A 24825-nucleotide genomic window follows, 5' to 3' on the forward strand; every position below is an offset into this window, starting at 1 on the left:
AGAATATTTATCCAGTATACCGTAAAGAGCAGTATTTTCAGGGATAAAACAGTGCAGTATAAAGTGAACAGGTCGTGGTTTTAGGCTTGAACTTTCATTCAGATTTTAGGAAGAAAAAAAAAAACTCAGACACCGCTGAAAATGTTACGCTTTTATATTCAGTTTTTTTATTTACAGGACGTTACAGAACAGTGAAACAACATCCCAGTCAGTTATCTGTACCTTATAAATAAAAGCAGTATAAATTTTAATCTCACACTCACCACGGCACCTCGATCACGATTAGAGTTAGTGTGTTTGTGAAATGTGTAAAAACGATGCAAAGAAAAAAAATGAGACAGGACGATAACGAAGCTCTAAAACAGCCGACGTTAAGTGTTTTACACGACTCACACTCGCCGCGTTTCCTCCTGAAGAACTCTAAACGCTGGACTCGGTGTTTATTGGGTGTTAATATCCACGTTATAAACACATCATCACTCACAATAAGTGAAGAGTTCACCACCTTTTACTGATCAATTAGTTTTTTTAAAGATATACTTGAAATTGAGATTAATGCAAATTAGCTAGTGACCAAAAAACAAACAAACAAACAAACAATTGTCTCCACGTTTAATCGGTACACATCCTGCCTGAGCTTAATCATGATTTACAGTGTACATTTCTAATTCTGCCTTTTAATTTGTCCGATAAAAACAAACTCTGACCAGAAACCTGTACTTCTGATAATAATCTTTCCTTTCCTAAAGCACGTATGGTTAAATATTGCAGTATAACGTATAATGTTTATGATTCTTGTCACACCGCTGTACATTAATATAATATATTAATAATGTTAATATTAATGGGGGAAAAAATTAAGACAATTTGTACAATGTACCGTAACCAAACGTAGATACTTCTTACATAATTTAAAGCAAATGCCTTTAAAAAGTAGTTAATGCAGTGTGTGTGTGTGTGTCACCTGTACAGTAGTTTAAATGCAGTTTGATACTAAAGTAGATATGTATTTCACTTGACACCCATACTTCAATCATTTGGCTATATTAAGAGCCGAATCATGAATAATCCATCAGATGGGCTTTAGATGAGAAAGAGAAGTGGACATGTCAGATGGAACTGTTTATAAGGTTTAAATAATATGTAGTAATGCACTAATAACACACTATGGGGGCTATAGTACAGCACCCAGGTATTAATAGTGCACTTGGTCTCACTGAGACTCTGCTATGTGATAGTGTGTGTGTTTGGGTTTTATTCCTCCAGTTACGTTCTTTCAGGTGGAGTCGAGTGTGCTCCCAGTGAAAGATTTACTCAAACACACACTCTTCCCCTCACCAGTGCACACTTGCAGCACAAGTAAAAGTTATCAATAGTCAGTCTGGTCGGGAATCACCGTGATCAGTAACGGACCTGAGCTGAAATGATCACAGAAGCTAAATCTGGCGAGCACACAGGAAAGTAAATGGTGTGTAAAACGGTTAGGTTGTGTTTCAGTAAACATGAGGTCCTCATTAGGCAGCACCCATATGCCCTAGAAGTGAAATGCATGCTAATAAACTCACGTGTCCTTCTGAATATTACTAAATAAAAGCTCAGGAGGGGAAAAAAAAAAAACTTTGTGAAGTGGTCACAATGTCAGGACTCATCAAACGAAGAAAGAGGAGCAGGAGCATCATCATCATCTTCTCTCAGACAATTACAGCTCTGGGTTGTACAGTAATTAATATCGGGCCTTCGTCAGGTCCGAGTTAAACTTCTGCATAAGTGCTTGTGAAACAGCAGACTTTCATTACACTGCCCTCTAGTGCACACGTTTATATTACAATTCTCTTGTGTGTGTGTGTGAGCAGGTGTGGACAGGCAACAATGTGCATGGTCACAGATTCTAACACACACAGAAGTTTAGAACTTTCTCAGCATCATACGTCCTTAGAAACATGGACAGTTAGATGCTAGAAGAGAGGAGACCAAAATACGAACGGCGTGTCTTTCTGTTCATGACTCGACCGTAGCATTGTTTTTCCTAAAACACACAACTCGATAAACATCCCGGTTTGAAACTCATCAACAAGTAATGTGTTCAGAAAAACCTGCTTGTTTAAGCGAAGGTTCTCAGTTATTACTTTAGTTTAAATACACAGTAGTGTTATTTTGAAAGCGTCTGGACTCTGATTCACACTGAAACTCTGACTCTCAATCACACCGACTCACTCACACTGACTTGCAGACTCACAATGATTCACACTGACTGACTCACACTGACTCACAATGACTCACACTGACTCACACTGACTCCTTCAATTTGGTCTGCGGTTCTAACCGGCGAACACTTGAGGCTGCAGGGGCGGGGGCAGCCTGTCGTTCTCCTCGTTCTCCGAGTCAATGGTGTGTGCCGCGTGCCTCTTGATCTCCAGTGGGTATTTGTCAAGAATGTTCTGCACCTCGCGGGCCACGCCCTCCTGCCAGAGCTGGAGCTCATCTTGAAGATCCCGCGCCTCCTCCAGAACCTGCTGCTGACGTTCCTGCAGAGCCGAGAGCAGCTCGAGTGGCCACGGCGACGACGACTCGGATCTCCTGCGTGGAGAAACATCACCGGATCCGCTGCCATCACCACCGCCACACATGTGACGCTCGAAATCCTCAACGCTCAGGTTGAGGGAGTGAGCATCCAGCTTCTCGATAAACGCCACCGCACAACACTGCAGGAGCAATGTGAGGGGCGGAGTTACACAAACAGCAATTACGACATCAATAATAATTTCTTCAATGTTATGCAAATGAGTCATGATGTCATCAGATAAACTCCACAGACCAATCAAATGGATCTATGCCAACTGATTAGGAGCAGCTTTAGGAAGTGACGTGTGTGTGTGTGTGTGTGTGTGTGTGTGTGTGTCTGTGTTCTGCTGTTGTTATAAACAGCTTGTTTTCTATTTATATTGTTTTTAGTAATTTGTGAATTTCTTTTGTTTATTTGTGTTTCAGAAACGAAAACTATTGGCACCTCTTTCATTTCTGAGTTGGTTTTATATAGCACGTGAAAATTTTTTTAAGTCAATTTTTAAAAATGTTGTTTTTTTTTTTTTTATACTGTGATTTAAACGCTATTAGCATGTGTACAATTTTACACACACACACACACACACACACACACACACACACACACACACACGAGTCCTCACCAGGTTGGTGAAGTAGTAGCCGTCCTCTCCACTCATCAACCGGCTCGGGTTGCAGAAGCGTGTGATGTACTGGATGTTGGACTGCAGGCGCGGCGGGTTGGCCTTCAGCACGATGTAAATGAGCGTGGGCAGGAAATCGTCGGCCGACGCCGGCTCCTTCTTCGTCACCTTGATAGCGTTGAAGATGTGTTTGCTGCAGCTGGTGATGCAGGCCAGCTTGTCTCTCGGCACACGCTTCGAGTCCATCTCGATTACATCTACAGCAAACATACCAGAAGATAAAAATAAACATCTGTTTTCACAACAAGAACACAAACTATATCTCACTATATTTATCTCTCGGGTTCTCCTTCAGTCTGGAATAAATGGAGTAAAATTCAGTCCTGTAAAGTTTCAGAATATAGAAACATTTTTATTACAAATAAGACACTATTAATAAAATATACTAATAATATTAATAATAAGACATTACTAATTACTATAATAATATAATTATAATACTTATTACTAATTACTTAATAATGCTTGTGATGTGTACTTTATTATTTTTTTTTTATTACTGCATTTTAATTTTATTTACTGTGCACATATATAATAGTAATAGCACTTTAAAAATACTAATTGTAATACTACTACTACTAATAATAATAATAATAATAATAATGTTGTAATAACAAAATAAGGATAAATGTAATTATTATTTAATTCTTATAATTATATAATATAAATTAAAATATGTAACAAATATACTATAATTAATTAATTAATATTACTACTAATAACAATAACCTGTAATGGCCTTCACTACACTATCAGCTGCTTCTGGAATTTCTTCATCCACGGGAACACACAGCATCTGGATGGTCACCCAGTGTAATGCCCTGAAAACCAAACACCGTCATCATCATCATCATCACCACTACTATCATCACTGTCATCACCATCAGACTCCAGAGAACTTTCCCTCTATGTATATATTACACCTATATCACTGACTCTGAATAGGAAGTGTGTATTTACTGTTTTTGGTAAGAGTGTTTGAGAAGAAGAGAAACACACTGATCCTGACTGTGTGATGTAAACGCAGAAATGTGTGACGTTGCTCTCACCGGATCCTGTGCTGCGTAGTCAGATCTTTCTTCTCATCGTCAGTGGTCTCAGGACAGAACACACTCTTATAGAGGCGTGTCATGATATACTTCTCCACCTGATCCATCACTCGCTCCACCTTCTCAGAGGAACCTAAAAAGGAGATCATCACACACACACACACACACATTACATACGCTGTTCTGGGAATTTTCCAGGTGTTCTGTGAACTTCCTGTGTAATCGTTTACCTTTAAAGTGAGTGAGGAGACGGTCAGACATGTGCTGGTAGAAATCCTGCACGCACTCGGAGAGCTCGTCAGCGCCGAGGTCCTGAAACATCAACACAGGGAAACAGTCAGGAAATGATGAGGAAAATACGAAGACACTGCCAAGAAATTACAAGGAAATTACCAGAAAATCACTAGAAAATTAGCAGGAAATAACCAGGATATTACAAAGAAGTAATCCAGCAAATTGTCAGAATGTTACAAGGAAGTTACCAGGATAAAAGGTAACACTGGTGGCTAACGTTCTGCATACACACCTTTTTATTACCCATGCTCTCCACAAAGGCTCGGCTCTGTTTGTGAATTTCTCGTCCCGGTTTCAGACTCTTCAGGAAATCCACAAACTCCCGCGCCACCTGATCCGTCTCCACACTCGACTGACGCACAAACGACGGACTGTGGGACTTCGCCTCGTGACTCTCTGGGACACACACACAAACATACACTTGGAAGAGGGCCACGTTGGTATGTTTGACCTTTGACCCTAAAAGCTAATATATCTACAAAAAGATTCACAATCACAAAATCTCCTGCTGCAAATAAATATGTGACATATGTGACATATATTACATACCCCCCTACCCTACCCCTACACACACACTTTTTATTTTTATATTTTTCTCAGATTCTATCATTATTATTATTATTATTATTATTATTATTATTACTACTCTATTTATTTCACACACCCACCTCTGAGTCTGGAAACAAGAGCTGTCCATCAAAAACATGATGATGGGACGCAAAGACATACAAACGAACGGAGCGACACATAACATGTGTTATTACACAATTACACACACACACACACACACACACACACTCAAAGCTGAGAGAGTAAACAGGCTGATGATCAGCAGCTAAAAGTGAAAAAGCACAACCTACATCTACTCTCACGGTTTCATTTTCTTTTTCATCATTAATGCCAGAACTGAAAGTGACGGTTTTCTCATTTGTGTTTCTCTCACTAGCGTCCTGCCGGCTCTCAGACTGTGCGTCAGGCTTTTCACAGTATTTATAGCTTCTCTACAGTTTTAGCTGCTGTACATCACACAATCCATCCTTTAGGAAGAATTACATTTCTGAAACCAGGCAGATTTACACACTTCACTCTCCACACAGGAAGTCAGGAGACATGTCACTTCCTCTCGATTTCCCAAAATCACTGTGAGGGTCGCAGTGGGATTGTGTACACCGAAATTGACAGCTTCACCTCTACTCAGTTTACATCACCTTCCTGCTGTGTGTGGTGATTTTGGGAAAGCGAGAGAGTCGTGGTAAGTCGTGTTTAGTTGTGTTAAGTGAAGAGCACTCAGGAGTGTTGTCTGAAGTGAAGAGGCGTGGCCACGGCCTCTCCGGTTACCTTCAGTCGGAGAGCCGATCTCCCACGAGTGTGTAAAAATACCCTTCAGATCTCGCAGCAGCATCTCTCCGTGACTCTCCCTCCTGCCCTGCACCTTCTCTCCTCTCTCTCTCTCCCTTTCTCTCTCCCTTTCTTCATTCCTCTCTTTCTCTGAGAGACACCAGGACATGCCCAGAGTGAGCGAAGGGGGCGGGGCAAAGGGAGGAGAATCAGTGAGGATGAAGGAAAGAGAAAGGAGCATATGAAGAGAGGAGGTACAGAGAGAGAGAGAGAGAAACATATCAAAGGAAAATAATGCAAAGAGAGAGAGACAGGATATGGAGTATGGAGAGAGAGAAAGAGAAGGAGAGAGAGACAGGATATGGAGTATGGAGAGAGAGAGAAAAAGAGAGAGACGGGATATGGGGGATGGAGAATGGAGAGAGAGAGAGAGAGAGAGAGAGAGAAAGAAAGAGATGGGATATGGAGTATGGAGAGAGAGGGAGAGAAAGAGAGACGGGATATGGGGGATAGAGAGAGAGAGAGAGACGGGATATGGAGGTTGGAGAGAGAGAGAGAGAGAGAGAGAGAGACGGGATATGGAGGATGGAGAGAGAGAGAGACGGGATATGGAGGTTGGAGAGAGAGAGAGGGGATATGGAGGATGGAGAGAGAGAGAGACGGGATATGGAGGATGGAGGATGGAGAGAGCGAGAGAGAGACGGGATATGGAGGTTGGGGAGAGAGAGAGAGACGGGATATGGAGGTTGGAGAGAGAGAGCGAGAGACGGGATATGGAGGATGGAGGATGGAGAGAGAGAGAGACGGGATATGGAGGATGGAGAGAGCGAGAGAGAGACGGGATATGGAGGATGGAGAGAGCGAGAGAGAGACGGGATATGGAGGTTGGAGAGAGAGACGGGATATGGAGGATGGAGGATGGAGAGAGAGAGAGAGAGAGAGATGGGATATGGAGGTTGGAGAGAGACAGAGACGGGATATGGAGGATGGAGAGAGAGAGAGAGACGGGATATGGGGGATGGAGAGAGAGAGACGGGATATGGAGGATGGAGAGAGAGAGTGAGAGAGACGGGATATGGAGGATGAGAGAGATAGTGAGAGAGAGACAGGATATGGTGGATGGGAGAGATAGTGAGAGAGACAGGATATGGAGGATCGGAAGAGAGAGTGAGAGAGAGAGACGGGATATGGAGTATGGAGAGAGAGGGAGAGAGAGAGACGGGATATGGGGGATGGAGATAGAGAGAGACGGGATATGGAGGTTGGGGAGAGAGAGAGAGAGAGACGGGATATGGAGGATGGAGAGAGAGAGAGAGAGAGAGACGGGATATGGAGGATGGAGAGAGAGAGAGAGAGAGAGACGGGATATGGAGGATGACAGAGAGAGACAGGATATGGAGGATGGAAAGAGAAAGTGAGAGAGAGAGACGGGATATGGAGGATGGAGAGAGAGACGGGATATGGAGGATGACGGAGAGAGACAGGATATGGAGGATGGAAAGAGAGAGAGTGAGAGACGGGATATGGAGGATGGAGAGAGAGAGACGGGATATGGAGGATGGAGAGAGAGAGTGAGAGAGAGTGTGCAGGTGATGATGGACATTAAAACAAAACAAAAATGATCAACCTAAATAATCACTCAGAAAAACATCAACAGAGAGAAATAATAATAATAAGAATAATAATACAAATAATAACAGATGAAATGAAACTGATGATGAAGAGAAAAAGATGAAGACTTTCCGCATCATTTCACACCTAAACAGACAACATGATGAGAAGAGGAAGTGATGCGTGAATGGGGGCGGGGCACAGGATGAGGAAACATTCCGGGGGAGTTGTCTCTCTCTCTCTCTCTCTCACACACACACACGCACACACACGTAACCTCATCTGTAGGTCTTCTGAACTTCAGCAAACAACTCAAGCAGACAACAATTATGAAGCAAACACACAGCAAAACACAGGCAGACAGACAGAAGGACAGACAGACAGACGAGTCCGAATCACTCCTGGCCCCTGCCTCAGTCGCGCTGCTCGAATGTGTGACAGTTCTCGTACCTTTCTTCGTGGTGCTGCGTGATGACGGGCTGAAGAACTTCTTCACCGTGGTCACTTTGCGCGTTTTCTCGTTGGTCTTTTTCTCCTCAAACTTGGAGAATGGAGTGAGAGAGGGCTGAGGCTGAGAGCCATGACTGCTGGCGTACGCTGCGTCCTCCTCCCTCTGTAACCTAGAACGGAGAAACGGAGGTTTAACAGGATAAACAAGACCAGGTAGAAAACCCTGCAGCACACACGAGCATGTGTGTGTGTGTGTGTGTGTGTGTGTGTGTGTGTGTGTGTGTGTGTGTGTGTGTGTGTGTGTGTGTGTGTGCGTGCGCATATACGATGACAGGAAGACCGTACTGATGGAAAATTACAGCAACTTTTCATTTTCTAAATTTTACACTTTGCATCAACAAACTAGCAAATCCAAATGCTCCGGAAAATTCCCTAGAATCAATTTTTACAGGCAGTGGTTCCCCGACACCCCGAAGTTCTACTCCGACAGCTCCAGGGCGTGTCCAACGTGTAATAAACACTCTTCATCAAGCTGCACTTCAAAGCGTATCGGCAGCGAATCGGGTAACGTTGCGTATAACATGACCTCCTGAGGCAGCGTCTCGCGTGAGATCAGAAAGCGCTAACGAGAGGATTAGAGCTGGAAAAGACTAAATATGCTGGATATTTGTTCTGGAGCCAGATTTCAGTTTTACTTGAGGATTTCTCACACAGTTACGTAAACGGCTCTCAGTGATAAAGAAATTACGTTTAATTGCTAATAAGGATGGACAGTGTGCTTTACTCCAATTTTCATCTCACTCACTTCTCAGCTAGTTCCCAGTCCTCCTGGATCTGTTTCTGTCGTGCGCGCTGGTACTCCTCCCTCCAGCACTTAGAGCATAGCCCCTGCCATGCCGCGTTACCATAGTAACCGCATCCTTTCTTACACAGCAACTCGGATTGGTCCACATGGATCCCTCGTCGCTCGGACCGCTGACTCATCACGTCTACAACACACACACACACACACACACACACACACAGAGAGGAATAAACACTGTGAGTGCAGGGTAGAGGTGTATATCAGGAACAGGATCTCAACAGGGCGTGTTCATTTTTTTTACTTTCACGTGGGACAGAGCAGGCAGTCAGATATGAAGAAAAAGCTGCAGGTCAGAACAAAAACATAACTGCAAAGAGATAAATAAATGAATAAATAAATGAAAAATAAATGAATAAATAAATGAATATCCCGGCGCAGGATCCGCAGCTGCAGAACGGCTTTAATTAAACAAACACTGTACGGAAATGTGGAAGTGAAGTCATTAGAGAAGTAGAGAACATGGAAACTGGTCACGGTTCAGTGCAGCTCTCAGTTCACACAGCTTTACACTTCAATGCCATCCCTCACAGAGTCTGAAAGTCACATATTACTCCGTTTCAGACAAAAACTCTCTCTGTTCCAGTCTGTACAGCATTTTATCTGGGAGATAAACACCAGGGTCAGGATCAGGATCAGGGTCAGGATCAGGGTCAGGATCAGGGTCAGGGTCAGGATCAGGATCAGGATCAGGGTCAGGATCAGGGTCAGGATCAGGGTCAGGGTCAGGGTCAGGAACGCAGACCTGCTCATTCACTCAAACCCAATCATACTTCAGTGTTCATTAATTAACTCATTCATTAACTGCTTTTGAGGGAGAGATGATTTTGCATGTTTTAGTGTTTAATCTGGTTCATGTTTATCCACATGACGCTTCATTTGTCAGGAGAAAACAATCAAATATAAAAGGCAGGATAAATAACACAGAAAAACATTCGGTTTAATGTGAATCTGCTGCTCATTCAGTTTATTTAAGAACAAGGTCATAAGAGGTGGTATGAGAAATACCTGGAATACGCATTTAATATGTCAGCGATGCAAAATACAAACTCCAAGCTCAGGACTTTTTTTAAATAAACTCTGTGCAGTGGAATAAAGAGTGGATAAAGTGGATATAACTACAGCTATTTGCTATTCGTGTTATTGTGTAGAAGCTAGTTAGCGTTAGCGTTAGCGCGCGCACACACATACACTAGCTGCAGCGAACACAGACAAAAACTCAGAGTCTACTTCATAAATATCCAAACTGTCAAATCATTTCAACAAAAATGACAAGTGTTCCGTTATAAAAGAGGTAAAAGTAACCGACCTGATCAGCGACAGCAACACGTCCCCAGCCTGGTGCAATAACAAAGTGACGTCATATCTACGCGACGCTGACAGAGAGAGAGCAGCGAGGATCAGTTCCACAGTGACCTTCTGTAGAAAGAGTATTTTTCACGAAAATACAACTAACATACCTAATATTAAATATATACAGGAGCTTATTTACTTTTCAGCCCAAACGTAAAACCACAGTAAAAGGGAATTTGTTTAAATTATTTAGGGGTGTTTTTTGTTCGTGTTACACAAATTTACTGACAGTACAGTTCAGCACCGATATAAAGTTGGTTTGACGTTGGACGTTCGATATTCGAATGAAATTAAGGGACCGTCTCTAAAGTTACATACGACATTCTTAAACACGTTTCTAACTTCAATAGCATTTGAAGGGAATGACTTACAGTCATATACAGTCATATAACCAACAGTAAAGTGTTCATGTAGGTGTCAGCTATAAATTATTATTATTATTATATATACACATATATGCATGTGTGTGTGTTATTGTGTTTTATATATATATATATATATATATATATATATATATATATGTGTGTGTGTGTGTGTGTGTGTCTGTGTGTGTCTGTGTTTGTCTGTGTGTATATATATAAAACAACACAACACAATAACACACACATGCATATATATGTGTGTATATATATAATAATAATAATTTATTATTATAAATGTATACATATATAAATGCATATATACATATATATACATTATATTAAATGCAATTGAGCTTTAAATTATGGTATATTTTGTGTATGAGTCCATACAGTAATAAAATACATGGCAATATTTATATATGATTTTGTTAAATATCAAAAATCTAAAAGGTGTGCATTATACCTGACACCTAGATGAACACTTTCCAGTTGGCTTCATGACTGTACATCATTCCCTTCAAATGCTATTGAGCTTTAAATTATGGTATATTTTGTGTATGAGCCCATGCAGTAATAAAATACATGGCACAATTTATATATGATTTAATATTTTATTTTATTAAATATCAAAAATCTAAGAGGTGTGCGTTATACCTGACACCTACATGAACACTGTACAGTTGGTTATATGACTGTAAGTCATTCCCTTCAAATGCTATCGAAGTTGGAAACGTGTTTAACACGCCGTATGTAACTTTAGAGAGTTGAACGGTCCCTTCATTTTCACATTTCTGCGAATATCGAACGTCCAACGTCAAACCAACTTTATTCCAGTCTCTTATTCTTTTTTTTTTTTTTCTCTCTTCCCCCTTCTTTTCAATATATCTTATACACACGAGCAAGTTTTCACACTTCATCCAACATTTGATTCTCTTTGGCAGTATATTTTAATGAATCCATTATTACTTCCAGACTGATATGATGAATTAATTCTAAATTAATTCTTTGTGTGTGTGTGTGTGTGTGTGTGTGTGTGTGTGTGTCTGTGTTTATATCCTCTCCGTAGTGAAGAAATGTATACATTTGCCTTTCACACTTATACTATGTTGTATATAATAAATATAGGCTATGATAAGTGATAAATAAATATATATAATGAATAACATATATTTCAGATGGAGTGTAAGAACAGGGCTTTGCCTGTGTGGTGTAATGATGTATCTGGACACACTTAATGTTTTTTTTTTTTAATGTTATGCACTCCTCAGATTATTTTATTTGATGTATTTGCACCCACAACTCTTCTTTATAGTTCTTTAAATTAAATCATTATTAAAAAGCCAGTGTTTTGTGTGTAGGTCTTAAATGTAAACTTATAAAGACAGTAACATTGAATGTACATCGATTTTCTGATAGTAATAGTCTCTGTTTATAATGAAATATTTTAATAAATAACTGCTATGATACATAACTAAGTCTTTATATGAATATGGTGAAAAATTGACCTTGTTATTTTGGGTTTTTACGTGTTATTTTTTATGTTTAACTTGTTTTATGATTCTTAACTTTATTCTGGGTGGCTGATCAGGAAAAAGCACAAGCACAAAGCAGATTTAATCCTGTGTTTCACTGAAGCTAATTGTGAATGCTTGTACAATATAAAAGCAATATATATATATATATAAAAAAATATAATTTTTTAAAAAACTGAATGCTCCACACACGCGGTAACGTAGTATTCACACCGCATAGGAGAATTCCCTATTAGTCTAACCTAAAAGTGTTCACACTCAGACATTTCTTTTACTAGATAAAACGTGTACAGTAGCTGTAGTTTTTATAGCGGTGTATAGTCAAGTCACGTCGAATACAGCATGTTAAACGCAACGTCCTCCTAATATTTATTAAACCTGAAATGGGGAATTTATCATCTGGAATTCATTCTGATATGAAAGATAAAGATAAATTACACTAACACTTTTTTGGCGTGTTTTTACGTAGGTGCTTCAGTGAGAGAAATCGCTGCTGTCAGAACGTTCCCCAGACTCATCATTCCAACTTGAAATGAACTGCTGGAATTCCCAGTGGGAAAGTGGGAATTCTTCTCCTGTGACGTGAGCGCGGTGTTTTACTGTAGAATCAGTTTTTAAAAAAAAAGAAAAAGAAAAAAAGACAAAATCTCCAGAAATACTCCAGCTGTACAAAATGATGCGACAGTCGCTCCTGAAGCTAGCAAAAGTAAACACCCCCTTCTCACTCCTCTGTACAGATTTATCAGGTGTCCCCCCCACAGATTCACTCGCTCTTCATAGAAATGGCAAAATATACAGAGTTTATTATCAGCACAATGAAGCAGTACAAACATGAGGTTTGGTTCATTTACACCGGAGTGCAGCAGAGTTACAGAGGAATCTGCATCGAGTTAAACAGACAATAAAAGCCGCCGCTTATCCTGAGAGCTCATGCAGCTTCACGGCCCTCACAGCCCTCACATAGGAAAAAAAAAATTATACACAAAAAAATACACATGGATTAGTTACGTCGAGGTCGTCCGGCTACAGCTGAGCTGATCTTTTAGCCTGAAATATCAGAGCTGAGCGCTACAAAGGGAAGAGGAAACTGTCTCACTGACAATAAGGAGACTAACAGTCAGTTCAGTGCAGCGTTGCTTAACATACACACACACACACACACACACACACACACACACACACACTACAGCTTACAGTTTATTACTGAACAACTGTCAGGCAGACAGCGCGGAAACACCTTACAACTTGCGCACCTGAAGAAAGGGTGGTCCGTTGCATACGGAGCTATTATTAATAAACCGCTGGAGCTTATCTGAAGTTGTGGTTATTTTTGGACTGAATTCTTCACAACATGTACAGTGAGATAAAGAAACAGTCCTGCATGGGGTCTTGCATTCACCCAAATATCTGGACAACAGCTTGAGATGAAAGCACAACGAACGCAGCATGAATCTTGTAAACTTGTGGAGAATTCCATCACACAAACACCAAAACATTGTTCCACACACTGCAGCGAGACACAACCACACTCACTCGGGACACACACGGGCTCTTACACACTAAACACAACACTTCAACAATCATCTCCCACAGAAGCAGCAGACATTCAGGATGAAGATCCCGACCAGAACCAGAACAACAACAAGTGAGCTGAACCTCTAACCTTCCTGTGAGGTCCTTAAAGCCCCGGGTCTGTTCCAATAACTATAACCAGCCCTTCACCACCAAGGGGACTTAGTGGTGTACTAGTGGAAGTGGGTGATGATACGATCTAAAATGTTCCTGATCTGGAATGTTCTCCTACAAGAACCTCAAATCCCCTTCATCGTTAAGCGATCTTAAAGTTCTCAGAGGATCCGGGCCTGTTCCAATAAGTAATAAACATTTAGCATTGAGTGATTTTAAGCTCATAGATGGACTGCCTGAAAGTTTTTGCAGAAGATCTTCAGTTCTTGAAAGTCAGAACTGTAACCTTCTCACAAGTTCCCCAAAGCAGCAGGGCTCACTCTAAAAACTATAAACGTAGTTCACTAAGTGATCTTTAGCGCAGATGGATTAGCGATTATCGTAAGTGTTAGCGTTAGCGTTAGGTCTGCTGCCCTCATGCAAGCTCTCAGAGGAACCCGGACCTGCTACAGTAACCGAAGGCTCCTAAAAGAACTCAGACCTGATTCAGTACCCGTCCTGCACCACTGCGCGATCTTAAATGTGTAAATATTTTAGGTTTAGTGTTACGGACCCGACCCGCTCCCAATCTCCTAAAGGAACGGAAAACCGGACCCCCGTCGTAAACGCTCTGTCCAGAAGCAGAAGCCGTTCCTTCACCACCAGGTGATCTTGAACTCGTAGATGGGCCTCTTGCAGTAGTAGTGGTTGATGAGGTGTTTGTCGCACACTCCGATGCACTGCTGGTCGACGGTGATGCCGCGCTCGGCCAGGTCGCTCACGATGCAGTGCAGCAGGTCGTACACGTCGGCCACAGCCTCCCACGGCCCGAACGACACGTCCACTTCGCAGTGGTGCTCGAAAAGCTTGGCCTCACTCTCAGAGCGCTCGAACCGCAGCGAGTTGAAAAGCGGACGCTCGTACGGCGTGATCGGCATCTCCTCCTTATACACGCAGATCTTCAGCTTGGCGAAGCGAGCCTTCCTCTGCATCGCTCGCAGCTTCGCGATCTCCACGATGCGTTCCAGATTCTCTGAGGGACAAAAACAAACACAAATACGACCAAGACCTTTCATTTCATTGCGAAACAAAAATGTGGAAGGATTGATTGCGTGAAGGAAAAACGTTCCACATTTTATACATATGCTCTATTTTATAGAGTAAAAAGCAGAGCAGATTCATGTTTCTTTATTTCTGTTTTAGTTGTTTATACAGTAATAAATTTCACAGCTTTCGTGATGCCACGTCCATAACGTGTCAAAATCCATCCAATAATATACACACACCAAATCATAATACTGTACATTACATAGATTACTGGGTAATAATAAGCATATTACTATCTAGTTTTATATATATATATATATATATATATATATATATATATATATATATATATATATATATATAAAATTGCAAAATAACTGCTTTAAACATTTTGCTCTCTTAATATATTCTTAAATTAGAGTGTCATTACTTTAGTACCAAAAACACATTTCACCCGAAAACGCATGGATCTGTATTTAGTATTTGAACAAAATATATAACTAATCATTCATTTTATTCAGTTCAGTGAACCCGGTCAGAAACTGATGAAAATAAAAACACAAAAAAAAACAGAGATAAAGTTTTTGTAATCTGCACTTCTGACAGATTTCCGACTTGTTTCTATGAGGTATGAGAAATAAAGTGTTAATATAAAATACATTACAATATAAAATGATGTGTGTGTGTGAGACCTTTATAATAAGGCAGGAGGTCGAGGAACGCCTGTCGGACATTCTCCCCGGTCAGAGGCTGTCTGTCCTCCAGCCTCTCCAACAACGGCCCGATGGAGTAATACTGAGCCTCTCTGTGTACGGCTCGAACCCGGTCCCTCTGAGGAAGCTCACCCTCACGCAGGAAGTTCAGAATGTCACTGTACACAGGAAAAACAAACACACACATGTTCATGATGACAGCACTAATACACACTGTTGTGTTCCACACAGTACAGTAAACATGGATTAGAGAAAGGCTGATGGTTTCAGGAGTGCATAATTACATAAAAAGTGTGTGTGTGTGTGTGTGTGTGTAATAAATAAGTAATAACCAGCACAGAAATGAAGGGATGTCTCACTATAACACAGTCATATATCCTCACCCAAAATAAGCTCCGTCTCGGTCGATGAAGTATCGCCCTTCAGCGTCTTGGGGAATGTGATGGCGTCCGCTGAACATAGCAGCCAGCATGGTGTCCTCGTACCGGCGCAGCGTAGACAGGCGTGTGGTGAAGTACATCCCTCCTACGTTCAGAGGAATCACCTCGGGAAACTACGGCAAAGAGAATCGTCCATGCTGATATTTCCTTATACGATGTAATGAGTCATTCTGAAGCATTCATTGTTTCTTGGTAGTTTGTTAAATTACAGCTGTTATGTTTATTATCTAGATTTCAAAAATGACCTTTTTCAAAACAAACCAAGTTGCTGATTTAGGATACACACACACACACACACACACACACACACACACAGACACACACAAAGGGGATTTAGGAGACACACACATACACTGGGTCGAAGGCCTTAAAGCTGGGCCTTACCATCAGGATCTATTTAAATATTTTAATTAGCTTTTATCTACGAAACTATGAAAAGTACACACTTGACCCAGATTCCATGTAAAATTACATTTCAATATGAAAATCATTGCACTGTAATGGAATAAGAGATCCTGCAAATAAAGTAACTGGAATAAAAGATAAAAAATGAGTCTTTTAAGATGTGATGTGCGGCTTTAAACAGACCTGACAAGTCTAAAGAACATTACAGTAATCATACCAGTGCCTCTGCTGTTTATAGACATCTTTATTAAGAGTGGATTTTTCCTAAACATGATTAATTAATCAGTATTAAACCCTAGCAGAGCAGGCGTTGTGACAGGAGCGTGAGAGCAGCCAATCAGAGGCGCCGCCTGTCCTCCGCGTGCCATGACGCACCAATCAGATTTCAGATTGACGTAAAACGGGAAGAGAACGCCAACGTTCAGTGCTGTGAAAACACTGACACGTAGCGAATGAATTAAAAGAGTTATAAATAAAATAAACAAATAAACATGACACCTGTGTAAGTGAGAACAGTACACACACACACATACACACGTGTGGATATTAAGCTGATATGTTTGAGCACCTCAAAACTGCTGTCATAAAAAATACATTTAAATAAATAAGGCATAAACCAGGCCTGTTTACCTCCTGGGGTGCGTTCAAGGTGCGCAGGGATTTCGGTAAGTTTCTGTTCGGAGTAGAAATGGCTGCTTTGCGTTTCTCTTCCTCGGACTTGGACATGGCGGAATCTACAGCTGGTTCGCTGTCCCTCGCAGCCGAGAACACGACCATGACTGTGGGCTGAGGAGGAACTCCGCGGACCTCCTGAGTGATCCTCCTCAGCCGTGATGATGGTGAAGAGGATGATGATGATGAAGAAGAAGATGGTAATGCTGATGATGAAGATGAAGATACCGCGGCCGCGGGCAGGAGAGCAGCCGAGCTGACTGAGCTGGCGGGGCTGAAGGAGAGCCTTCCTGCGTCTCCATTAGGTGTCTCGCCTGCTCCATTCTGCTGCATGCACACTAAAGAACCCGACTAGAACTGTGTGTGTGTGTGTGTGTGTGTGTGTGTGTGTGTAGCGGGCTTCAGTCCGAAGAGAAAAACACACAAAGAGAGATGGAGATACACGGTTTCTGTCTCACATCACGGTCCAGCTGCGGCCTGAAAACACCTCAGACCACGCCCCCTTAGACCACGCCCCGAATCCTTAAACACACGCTGTATAATACAGTTACATAAAGCAAGCTTCCATGCCCAAGCGTGTCTAAGTGAGCAGGAAATAAAGTGGGCGGAGATTTACATTGAATAAATAAATTAATAAATGAGTAGGCCGAGGTTGTTCATCTCATCACAGCTGTTCAGAATTTTACTACATTTAATTATTATACTTTATAATTTACGGATAAAATCCTCTGCCTTTTTTTTTATATAAAAATGTCAAACAACAACACTTCCATATAACCAATCCGTGACGCAGGAATTCTTCCTCGAGCCTGATTGGTTACATTTTCACACGCGTGCCATGATGTGTCGTTTTGATTGGTCACTTATTTTTGTAACCGAAAGTAAAGCAAGTTCTTCGGGCTGAACCCTGAAACGGGTTCATGTTGGACACAGAGTGCACTAGATAGGCTGCCTGAATCCTCCTCCTCATCACTCGGTGCCCTCAGTAGTGCGCATGTAGGGAGCAGGGAGTGATTTAGGACTCGACCTTTAAATTCTACACGTTATGGCGGAGGTCAGGCTGCGGCTCGGCTCAGGAGCCGGTAGGACTTTGACGTTTTCACAGCAGCTCAGAGCTGTTTATGTGTTAATGCGCGGAGGAAATGAGTGTCAAAGACTTCCGTTGTGTTGTTATTCAGTTTATCTTGGAGGAACATGCTTGGAGTCTGTATTGAATGACCTGTTTAAGGCGGTGTAGGGGTGAAACAGGTGTATTGAATGGGTTTCCTGTTCACTGAAGGTCATATAAACACTGAGCTATTGCATTATTAAAATGACATTATTTCAGAAATAAATATAGCTGCTATGAAAGTAAAATGCACGCAGAGTCTTCTTTCCACCACTAGATGCCGCCATATTCAATCATTACTGTATCAGCAGATTAATATTGATAATGATAATTTCCTCCCTCGTTTAATGAAAGGTTATTATACCTATTATATAATACTTATTATTTAAAAAAAAATCTGTAAATCTGAAAGAGTCAATATCCTGGCTCTTGTTTCTTGTTCCTCATTAAAACTGAGGAAAAGCTGCAGAAGTAGGCTTTCAGTTGGTGTATTAAAGGGATATTTCTTTAATTACAAAGCCATGTGATTATGGCTTGATGGTTGATGATTATTAGGCTAATGAATGTGTTTATGATTACAGGTAGCCTGTGGACGGCGACTCCATATATTTTTTTGGCCTCCAGTAAAAAAAGGTTGGACGTTTCTGCTTTGACTGGAGCGATCCACGTCTACGGCGTTGTATCTCGCAGGTGGATACACGCATCGAGATCATTTCGAACCTCGAGTACAGGGGAAATCCCGTTATACAGAACGAAACATGCTTATTACGACATTCTGCAGGTTTCTCCGAAAGCCACTCAGCCGCAGATCAAGACTGCGTACTATAAACAGTCCTTCATCTACCATCCCGATAGAAACGCAGGCAGCGAACACGCCGCGTCACGATTCTCGCAGATCAGCGAGGCCTACAACGTGCTGGGGAATAAAAGTTTACGCAAGAAATACGACAGCGGGATTCTCAGCGAGGCCGACGTCCGGGGTTCGAGCAGACCGACTGCGACGAATCAGACGACGAGCCGATCTCCGAGCGACACTACGAGAAACCATCGCTCTCCAGAGGCCGGCGCTCGATCGCAGAACGTCTTCGATTTCGACACTTTCTACCGTGCGCACTACGGAGAGCAGCTGCAGCGACAGAAATACATCCGAGCTCGTCTGCAGGAGATCAAGAGGCAGAAAGGAGACAAGTTTCAGGACAGGAAACTGGGACGCATGTCAGAAGTAGCTGTAGGCATCATGCTAGCTGTAGCGGCGGCCATTTTGTTCAGTATGAAGTCCGCAAATGGATGATGTATTAATCTGTCTCAATCCGACACGATTGAACCGTTTATTTTCAAGTTTATTCTGGACTCTGTACAGTACCAGAACATAGATAAATATTTATTTACCATCAGAGGACAATAAGGACTTAAAAATATATTACAATAAGTTCAAATGTTTAGACTGTTAATGCCACTCCTGAGAGAGAGAGAGAGGAAAAACCGCAAGGAATGAAACAAGGAAGAGAGAAAACAATAAATAAATAAAGCAGAAGAATTTAAATAATAATAATAATAATAATAAAACTAAGAATGCAGAGAAGAAAGAGAAGATATATATTTTTGGAATCAGTTAGCAGAGAAAAGAGTCATTTCTAATTCATCTGTGATCAATTATGGGTATTGGTAAGATCAGTCTCATCAGAATCATAATACAAATGAATCCTAATAAATCTCAAAATATTTTATTGTGTATAATTAGCATTAAAATAATTCATGCAAATGACACAATTCACATATTGGCAGATGTTCTTAGAATAAATAATAATAATGTACATAAGCGTCTTAACCAATGGAAGTTAAACAGCATGAGTTTTGTACAGAGTTTTTACTTTTCACTTCCTCTCAGTAATCTCACACACACACACACATACACACACACACACACAGGTCAGAAAGACGAATGTAGTTTTATTTCTGTAAATTCTGTGCCATGTTAATGAGTACTGTGATGTTTATTGGGTCTGAGAAAGGCACTGTACAAAATAAAGAATCATTACTGTAATATTATCTCTATTATTATTTTTAAATAACTACACAAAGCCAAAAATGAAACGTATTATCCGACAACTGCATATATTTCAATTCCAGACATATACATGTAATAATAATAATAATAATAATATATTAATTATGATAAATAATTGTGATTAATGCAGCATCTTCATTAACCTTGTATCTGTGGACACGGATAAATAAATAATGATAAAAATAATTTTTAAAAAAAAGTACGTCAAGTGGATTGTGGATAAATAAATAAAACTCTGAAGACTAGAAATTATAACATTTATTTTTATTTTTCCATCACTTTCCAAATAAAAAACCTGAATTATTCAGACTAAATTGGTGTTAATTATTGGAATAAATAGAAGAAATGACTTCATAAGTATAAAATAGCACACACACACACACACACACACACATACACAGACAGAGGATACACTGAAAATGCAAAATATATTTACTTCCATGATCACATCTCAACACTAACAAATAAAATGAAGAGAATAAAAATGAGTAATGATACAGTGATTTGTTTCCACACTGGATTAAAACTGGAAGACGGAATACATTTGTAAATACAGATAATACAAATAACATTAGATACATATAAAAAATGGAATGGAGGTTTTGTTTTTTTAATTATTTACACTTCAGCTCCATTTTATGTTTTAAAAAAAAAAGAGAGTAAAATGAAGAATATAAAACACACCAGAAAATGCATTAATAAAGTTTTAAAATGGAGGTTTAACCTGAGACTTGAATCCGACGGCTGCCTGGTTTATAAATCATCACACATAATGATATGTAAATAATATGTAAATAACATGTATATGATATGCAAATAAGCTCCCTAACAGAGCTGTAGACATTTTATTTCGTTTTCTTTCTTTTTTTCTTTCTTTTTTTTTTAAATATATGTATATATAAAAATTGGACCAATTTTTTAATGAGAGCTTTACACTAACGACTCAAATAAAAGACACCAATAAAAGTCACTTTCATTCAAATGAAAAGAGAGGGAAAAAAAATAGAAAATTCAATTCAAAAATTCAAAATGAGAAAAACGCCAGTAAGTTTATTAAGTGTAATAAATTAATCATATGTGAGGGTTAAACGTACAGCGTTCGCAGATAAACATACACTGAGGTGTAATTAACGATTAGAAACGAATCCAGTTAAACGTTTTGAACACTTTGCTGGTTTTAGTGATTAATCTGTTTACTAAAATAAAAGGTTTTAAACATCAAAACCTGAGGCAGGAAGTGATGAGATTTATTCCTGATGCTGTGGGATAAACCTGCTGAGCATTTCAGTTTTATACGTTTATATTTATTCAAGTTATTTTTACACCTTGTTCTGAGACAAATGAGAGAACTGTATTTACTCTGCAGGATTTTGTGTTAAAGAAAACTGATGAAATGAAGATTAAACTAAAATAAACTGAGCGTAAAATAAGTAACGTGTCATTTAACTCACAGAATAAAGTGTTCAAATGTTGTTGTTTTGTTTAAACACAAACCGGGATTCTTATTACAGTTTTGCGTACCAGTCTTCTGCAGTTCCTACATTAGTGAATACGTTTGAATGTAAGGTCAGAGTTTAGATTGGAGACGCAGATCATGACGACGGTCACGACGACGGTGTAAAGTTTGAAGAGAGACAGATTTGGGGTCGTTTTTCCCAAAAAAGTTTGGGAACTCCTGGTGTACCGTGATGTGACTGGTCTCACTGCGAAATGATCAGATCATCAGAATCATCAGCGATGAGGGATTTTAAATGCTTTACAAGTCATCATTTCAAAGCGTTATAATGCATTACAATGCCTGTATGATTAGTGCACAGAGGAGTATTAACAGAACAATTAAGGTGTAAAGTTAATTAGTACATATTAAAAAGTAACATTTCTAATGTTTTGACGTTCGAATGAACTGCCGGCAGTTTGTTCATCTGACAGCACGGAAGCTGGTCATTTATCCGCCCTTCCAATATATATAAACTATTCCATAAGACTTTAATATTTATAAAATACCTTTATAAATTACTACCGCTACATCAACTCATAAAAAGTCTGCTACTATTGTTATAATTCTTATTAATTAAAGATAAAGAGAGGAGAAGGAAAACGTTAGACTTGTATAAAACAAAGTGAAAAATGAATCAGCCTTATTCACTCGCCCTCTTCATGTCCCCTTCAGCCGCCATGCTACGGGCTATTTCACTGAGCGAGTCAGCGTGCGTGTTATTCAGCAAGCTAATGTGAACGTGTGCAGTGTTCAAGTGCTCGTGAGAGCCAGGATTTTATCCGCACAACCTCGACTGTTTAAGAACGAGAAAAATAAATGCTAAAGTAAATGCTAAAACTAGCGCTTGTTTCGCGTCTGTTTGTGCAAAACAGCGACTAAATCGCACAAGGGCCGGGTTTGGTTAGCGCTTTGTTTAGTTTTAAAAGCTGTGCTTTAGGTGTATGTGATTATAAAGCAGATTAAACACGAACGTTCCACCCGTGCGAGTGTTTCCTGCTCGTGCTGCGTGAAGAAATGATAAAACACGTCATAAAGTGCGGTTCGTATCTGAAGTGAACGTTAATGCGAAGGACCTGAGGGTTAAAGTGTTGTTTCACGGCTGTGTTTTGTTTCACTAATCCACTGAAGGCGCTTGATTCTAAAGTGTTTTACTTACTAAAAGGTTTTTTTTGTTTGTTTTTTTTTTTAATATCATAAAATCGTATTTCTCACAAAACGTCTTTCTCTCCGTTGGAGATGATTTGGGACACGCCCACTGAGGGCTGATGATGGTGTTATGTGGCTTATATTGAGAATAAGGTGTGTGGTTGTGAATACCCATGATGCAGTGGGGTGTTTGTAGGGATTAGGGAGTAGGGCACTGGGCTCAAAATGAACACCAACCACATACTTAAGACATGAGTTTTTTAGATGAATAAGTCTAACTTTCTGGCATAAAAAGGTCCAAAACAGAGTTGCATAGAGCCGACAGCAGAGAGCTTCTGCTTCCTCAACTAACAGTTGCTGCCTTTATTGCTGAAGGGTTTTTAATTGTTTTGGGGTTTATTTTTGCACCGTTGGGCCGCAGCAGAGCATTAAGTGCCCTATAATAATAATAATAACAATAATAATAAAATATTTTCTTTGTTTTCTCCTCATGCCATGGAGAACCCATGTCCTCCGAGCGCACTGCTGAGAGCTGATTTTTATTTTCATCTGTTATCAGCTCACTACTCCACCATTTTCCTCCTTTCTTCCTCCTTATATTTCATTTAACACAGGTGTTCTGAACACACAGCGCTTGACGCTCGTCATCGGAAAATAGTGTCAAATATTCTAAAATAGTGTCTGTTAAACATCCAGCAAATTTTAAATAACATATAAACGAGATAAAACACTCACATAAGAGCTGATCACACTGATCTGAGACTGCCCTGGTGGGCGTGGCACGATATGCTAATGAGCTGTTTGACTGACAATGCTCTGTCTGAGACTCCGCCTCCGGTTAGTGATCCACACCGACGTTACCCTGATGAGGATGCGTTCACACACTCCACGCTCGCGTCCTGACTCTCGCACGCGTCGCCTCCGTCGTGAGCCTCGTCCCGATTGGCCGCTTTCTCCAGGCGGTGGATGATGCTGTTCAGGTTGGCGGCTTTCCGCCTGCGCAGGCTGCTGTCTCTCAGGATTCCGGGCGAGGCCGAGGACTCTGAGAAGTTAAACGTGGATTCCGGGAGCTCGCCGCTTTCCTGCGTTCCACTCATCTGTTCCTCGGAGACGCCGTCTGATTTCACTGTAGCCGCTTCCATGAAGACCCCGCGCCGAATACGAGACCTGGACACAGGAAACAGGAAGTGTTCCAGCCTCGTCTCTACGGCTCAGTCCCAAAACACCGCAATACACTGTGTGTATGTGAAAGCAACTCACAATAACACACCAATAAATAAATGATATATTTTATTAGGGGTCCAAGCACTTAGTGCTACAACCTTATTGTTCTTGTTAGGAGTTTTCTACTTCTGAATTTCTGCTGAAACTTTGGGTTCAGACCAAAGCCCTGACCCATAAGCCCTACAGAAGTGAACCCGACTCAGGCAGGTGGGGCGGGCCCAACTGGCCAGATAGTGGCACTATAGCACAAGCAGTCGCTTTTGGCCCAAATCATGAAAACAGCAAATCCTACGCTCGTAATTCTTTCTTTCCCTCCTACCTCTTATTTATCTAGGCCCCGCCCACAAATTTCCAAAGTAATAGATTTTTTTTGCTAATTTGCATAATATATAAAACAATATATATAAAATAATATATAAAAGTATTTATTTATTAGATCATAAATAATATGGTGGTCTGGTGGTTTGGGATGTACGTAGCCATGGAGAGTGCCTTGTTGTCATGGTAACTGGAAAAGCTTTGTTGTGATAGCTGGTAATTGGTACAGATTTTATAGTGTAAACATGTATATATTTAAACCTTTTTTTAATCCCTAATGTAAATATTTTATCATTATTACTAGCAGTGGCAATCGTTATAAACTAGTTAATAATAATAATAATTATTATTATTATTATACTAATACTACTACTACTAATAATAATGTATTTTATTTAATGTAATTTAATAACTCATGGAGAGTG

General features: G+C 40.3%; 4 protein-coding genes across 15 annotated transcripts in view; 1 reads left to right on the top strand and 3 right to left on the bottom strand.

Moving 5' to 3' along the window:
• Positions 1-136: 136 nt before the first annotated feature.
• rabgef1 (RAB guanine nucleotide exchange factor (GEF) 1) lies at positions 137-10455 on the bottom strand. 9 transcript variants are annotated; one of them, XM_053644519.1, is made up of 12 exons: positions 10310-10455; positions 10159-10225; positions 8793-8976; positions 7685-8157; positions 5927-6076; positions 5257-5277; positions 4821-4984; positions 4525-4606; positions 4295-4427; positions 3975-4066; positions 3186-3442; positions 137-2702 (listed from the first exon to the last, which is right to left on the bottom strand). In XM_053644519.1, exons 3-12 carry the CDS (start codon positions 8969-8971, stop codon positions 2319-2321), a joined length of 1935 nt encoding a protein of 644 aa, XP_053500494.1. In that variant the 5' UTR covers positions 8972-8976; positions 10159-10225; positions 10310-10455; the 3' UTR covers positions 137-2318. The 9 variants fall into 9 exon arrangements, with proteins under 9 accessions (XP_053500494.1, XP_053500496.1, XP_053500495.1 ...); XM_053644521.1 differs by having other exon boundaries at positions 10159-10215; positions 10310-10454; XM_053644520.1 differs by having other exon boundaries at positions 10342-10422.
• A 2424-nt stretch (positions 10456-12879) lies between these two features.
• kctd7 (potassium channel tetramerization domain containing 7) lies at positions 12880-17758 on the bottom strand. The gene is made up of 4 exons (XM_053644527.1): positions 16997-17758; positions 15905-16074; positions 15501-15679; positions 12880-14794 (listed from the first exon to the last, which is right to left on the bottom strand). The coding sequence occupies exons 1-4, from the start codon at positions 17369-17371 to the stop codon at positions 14418-14420; spliced, it is 1101 nt and encodes a 366-aa protein (XP_053500502.1). The 5' UTR covers positions 17372-17758; the 3' UTR covers positions 12880-14417.
• Positions 17759-18083: 325 nt separating this feature from the next.
• Positions 18084-19864, top strand: LOC128620657 (dnaJ homolog subfamily C member 30, mitochondrial). Its single transcript, XM_053645890.1, has 2 exons — positions 18084-18120; positions 18728-19864. Exons 1-2 carry the CDS (start codon positions 18084-18086, stop codon positions 19435-19437), a joined length of 747 nt encoding a protein of 248 aa, XP_053501865.1. The 3' UTR covers positions 19438-19864.
• Positions 19855-24825, bottom strand: part of cux1a (cut-like homeobox 1a) — a 34861-nt gene continuing 29890 nt past the window's right edge. For 3 of the 4 annotated variants that reach the window (XM_053644510.1, XM_053644509.1, XM_053644508.1), the window contains exon 20: positions 19855-24025. In XM_053644510.1, coding sequence (XP_053500485.1) covers positions 23716-24025 — 310 coding nt within the window. In that variant the 3' untranslated portion in view covers positions 19855-23715. The remainder of the gene's footprint in view (positions 24026-24825) is intronic. The other variant, XR_008388048.1, reaches the window with a different exon arrangement.

The sequence above is a fragment of the Ictalurus furcatus genome, chromosome 16, assembly GCF_023375685.1.
Source record: "Ictalurus furcatus strain D&B chromosome 16, Billie_1.0, whole genome shotgun sequence".
Lineage (NCBI taxonomy): Eukaryota > Metazoa > Chordata > Actinopteri > Siluriformes > Ictaluridae > Ictalurus > Ictalurus furcatus.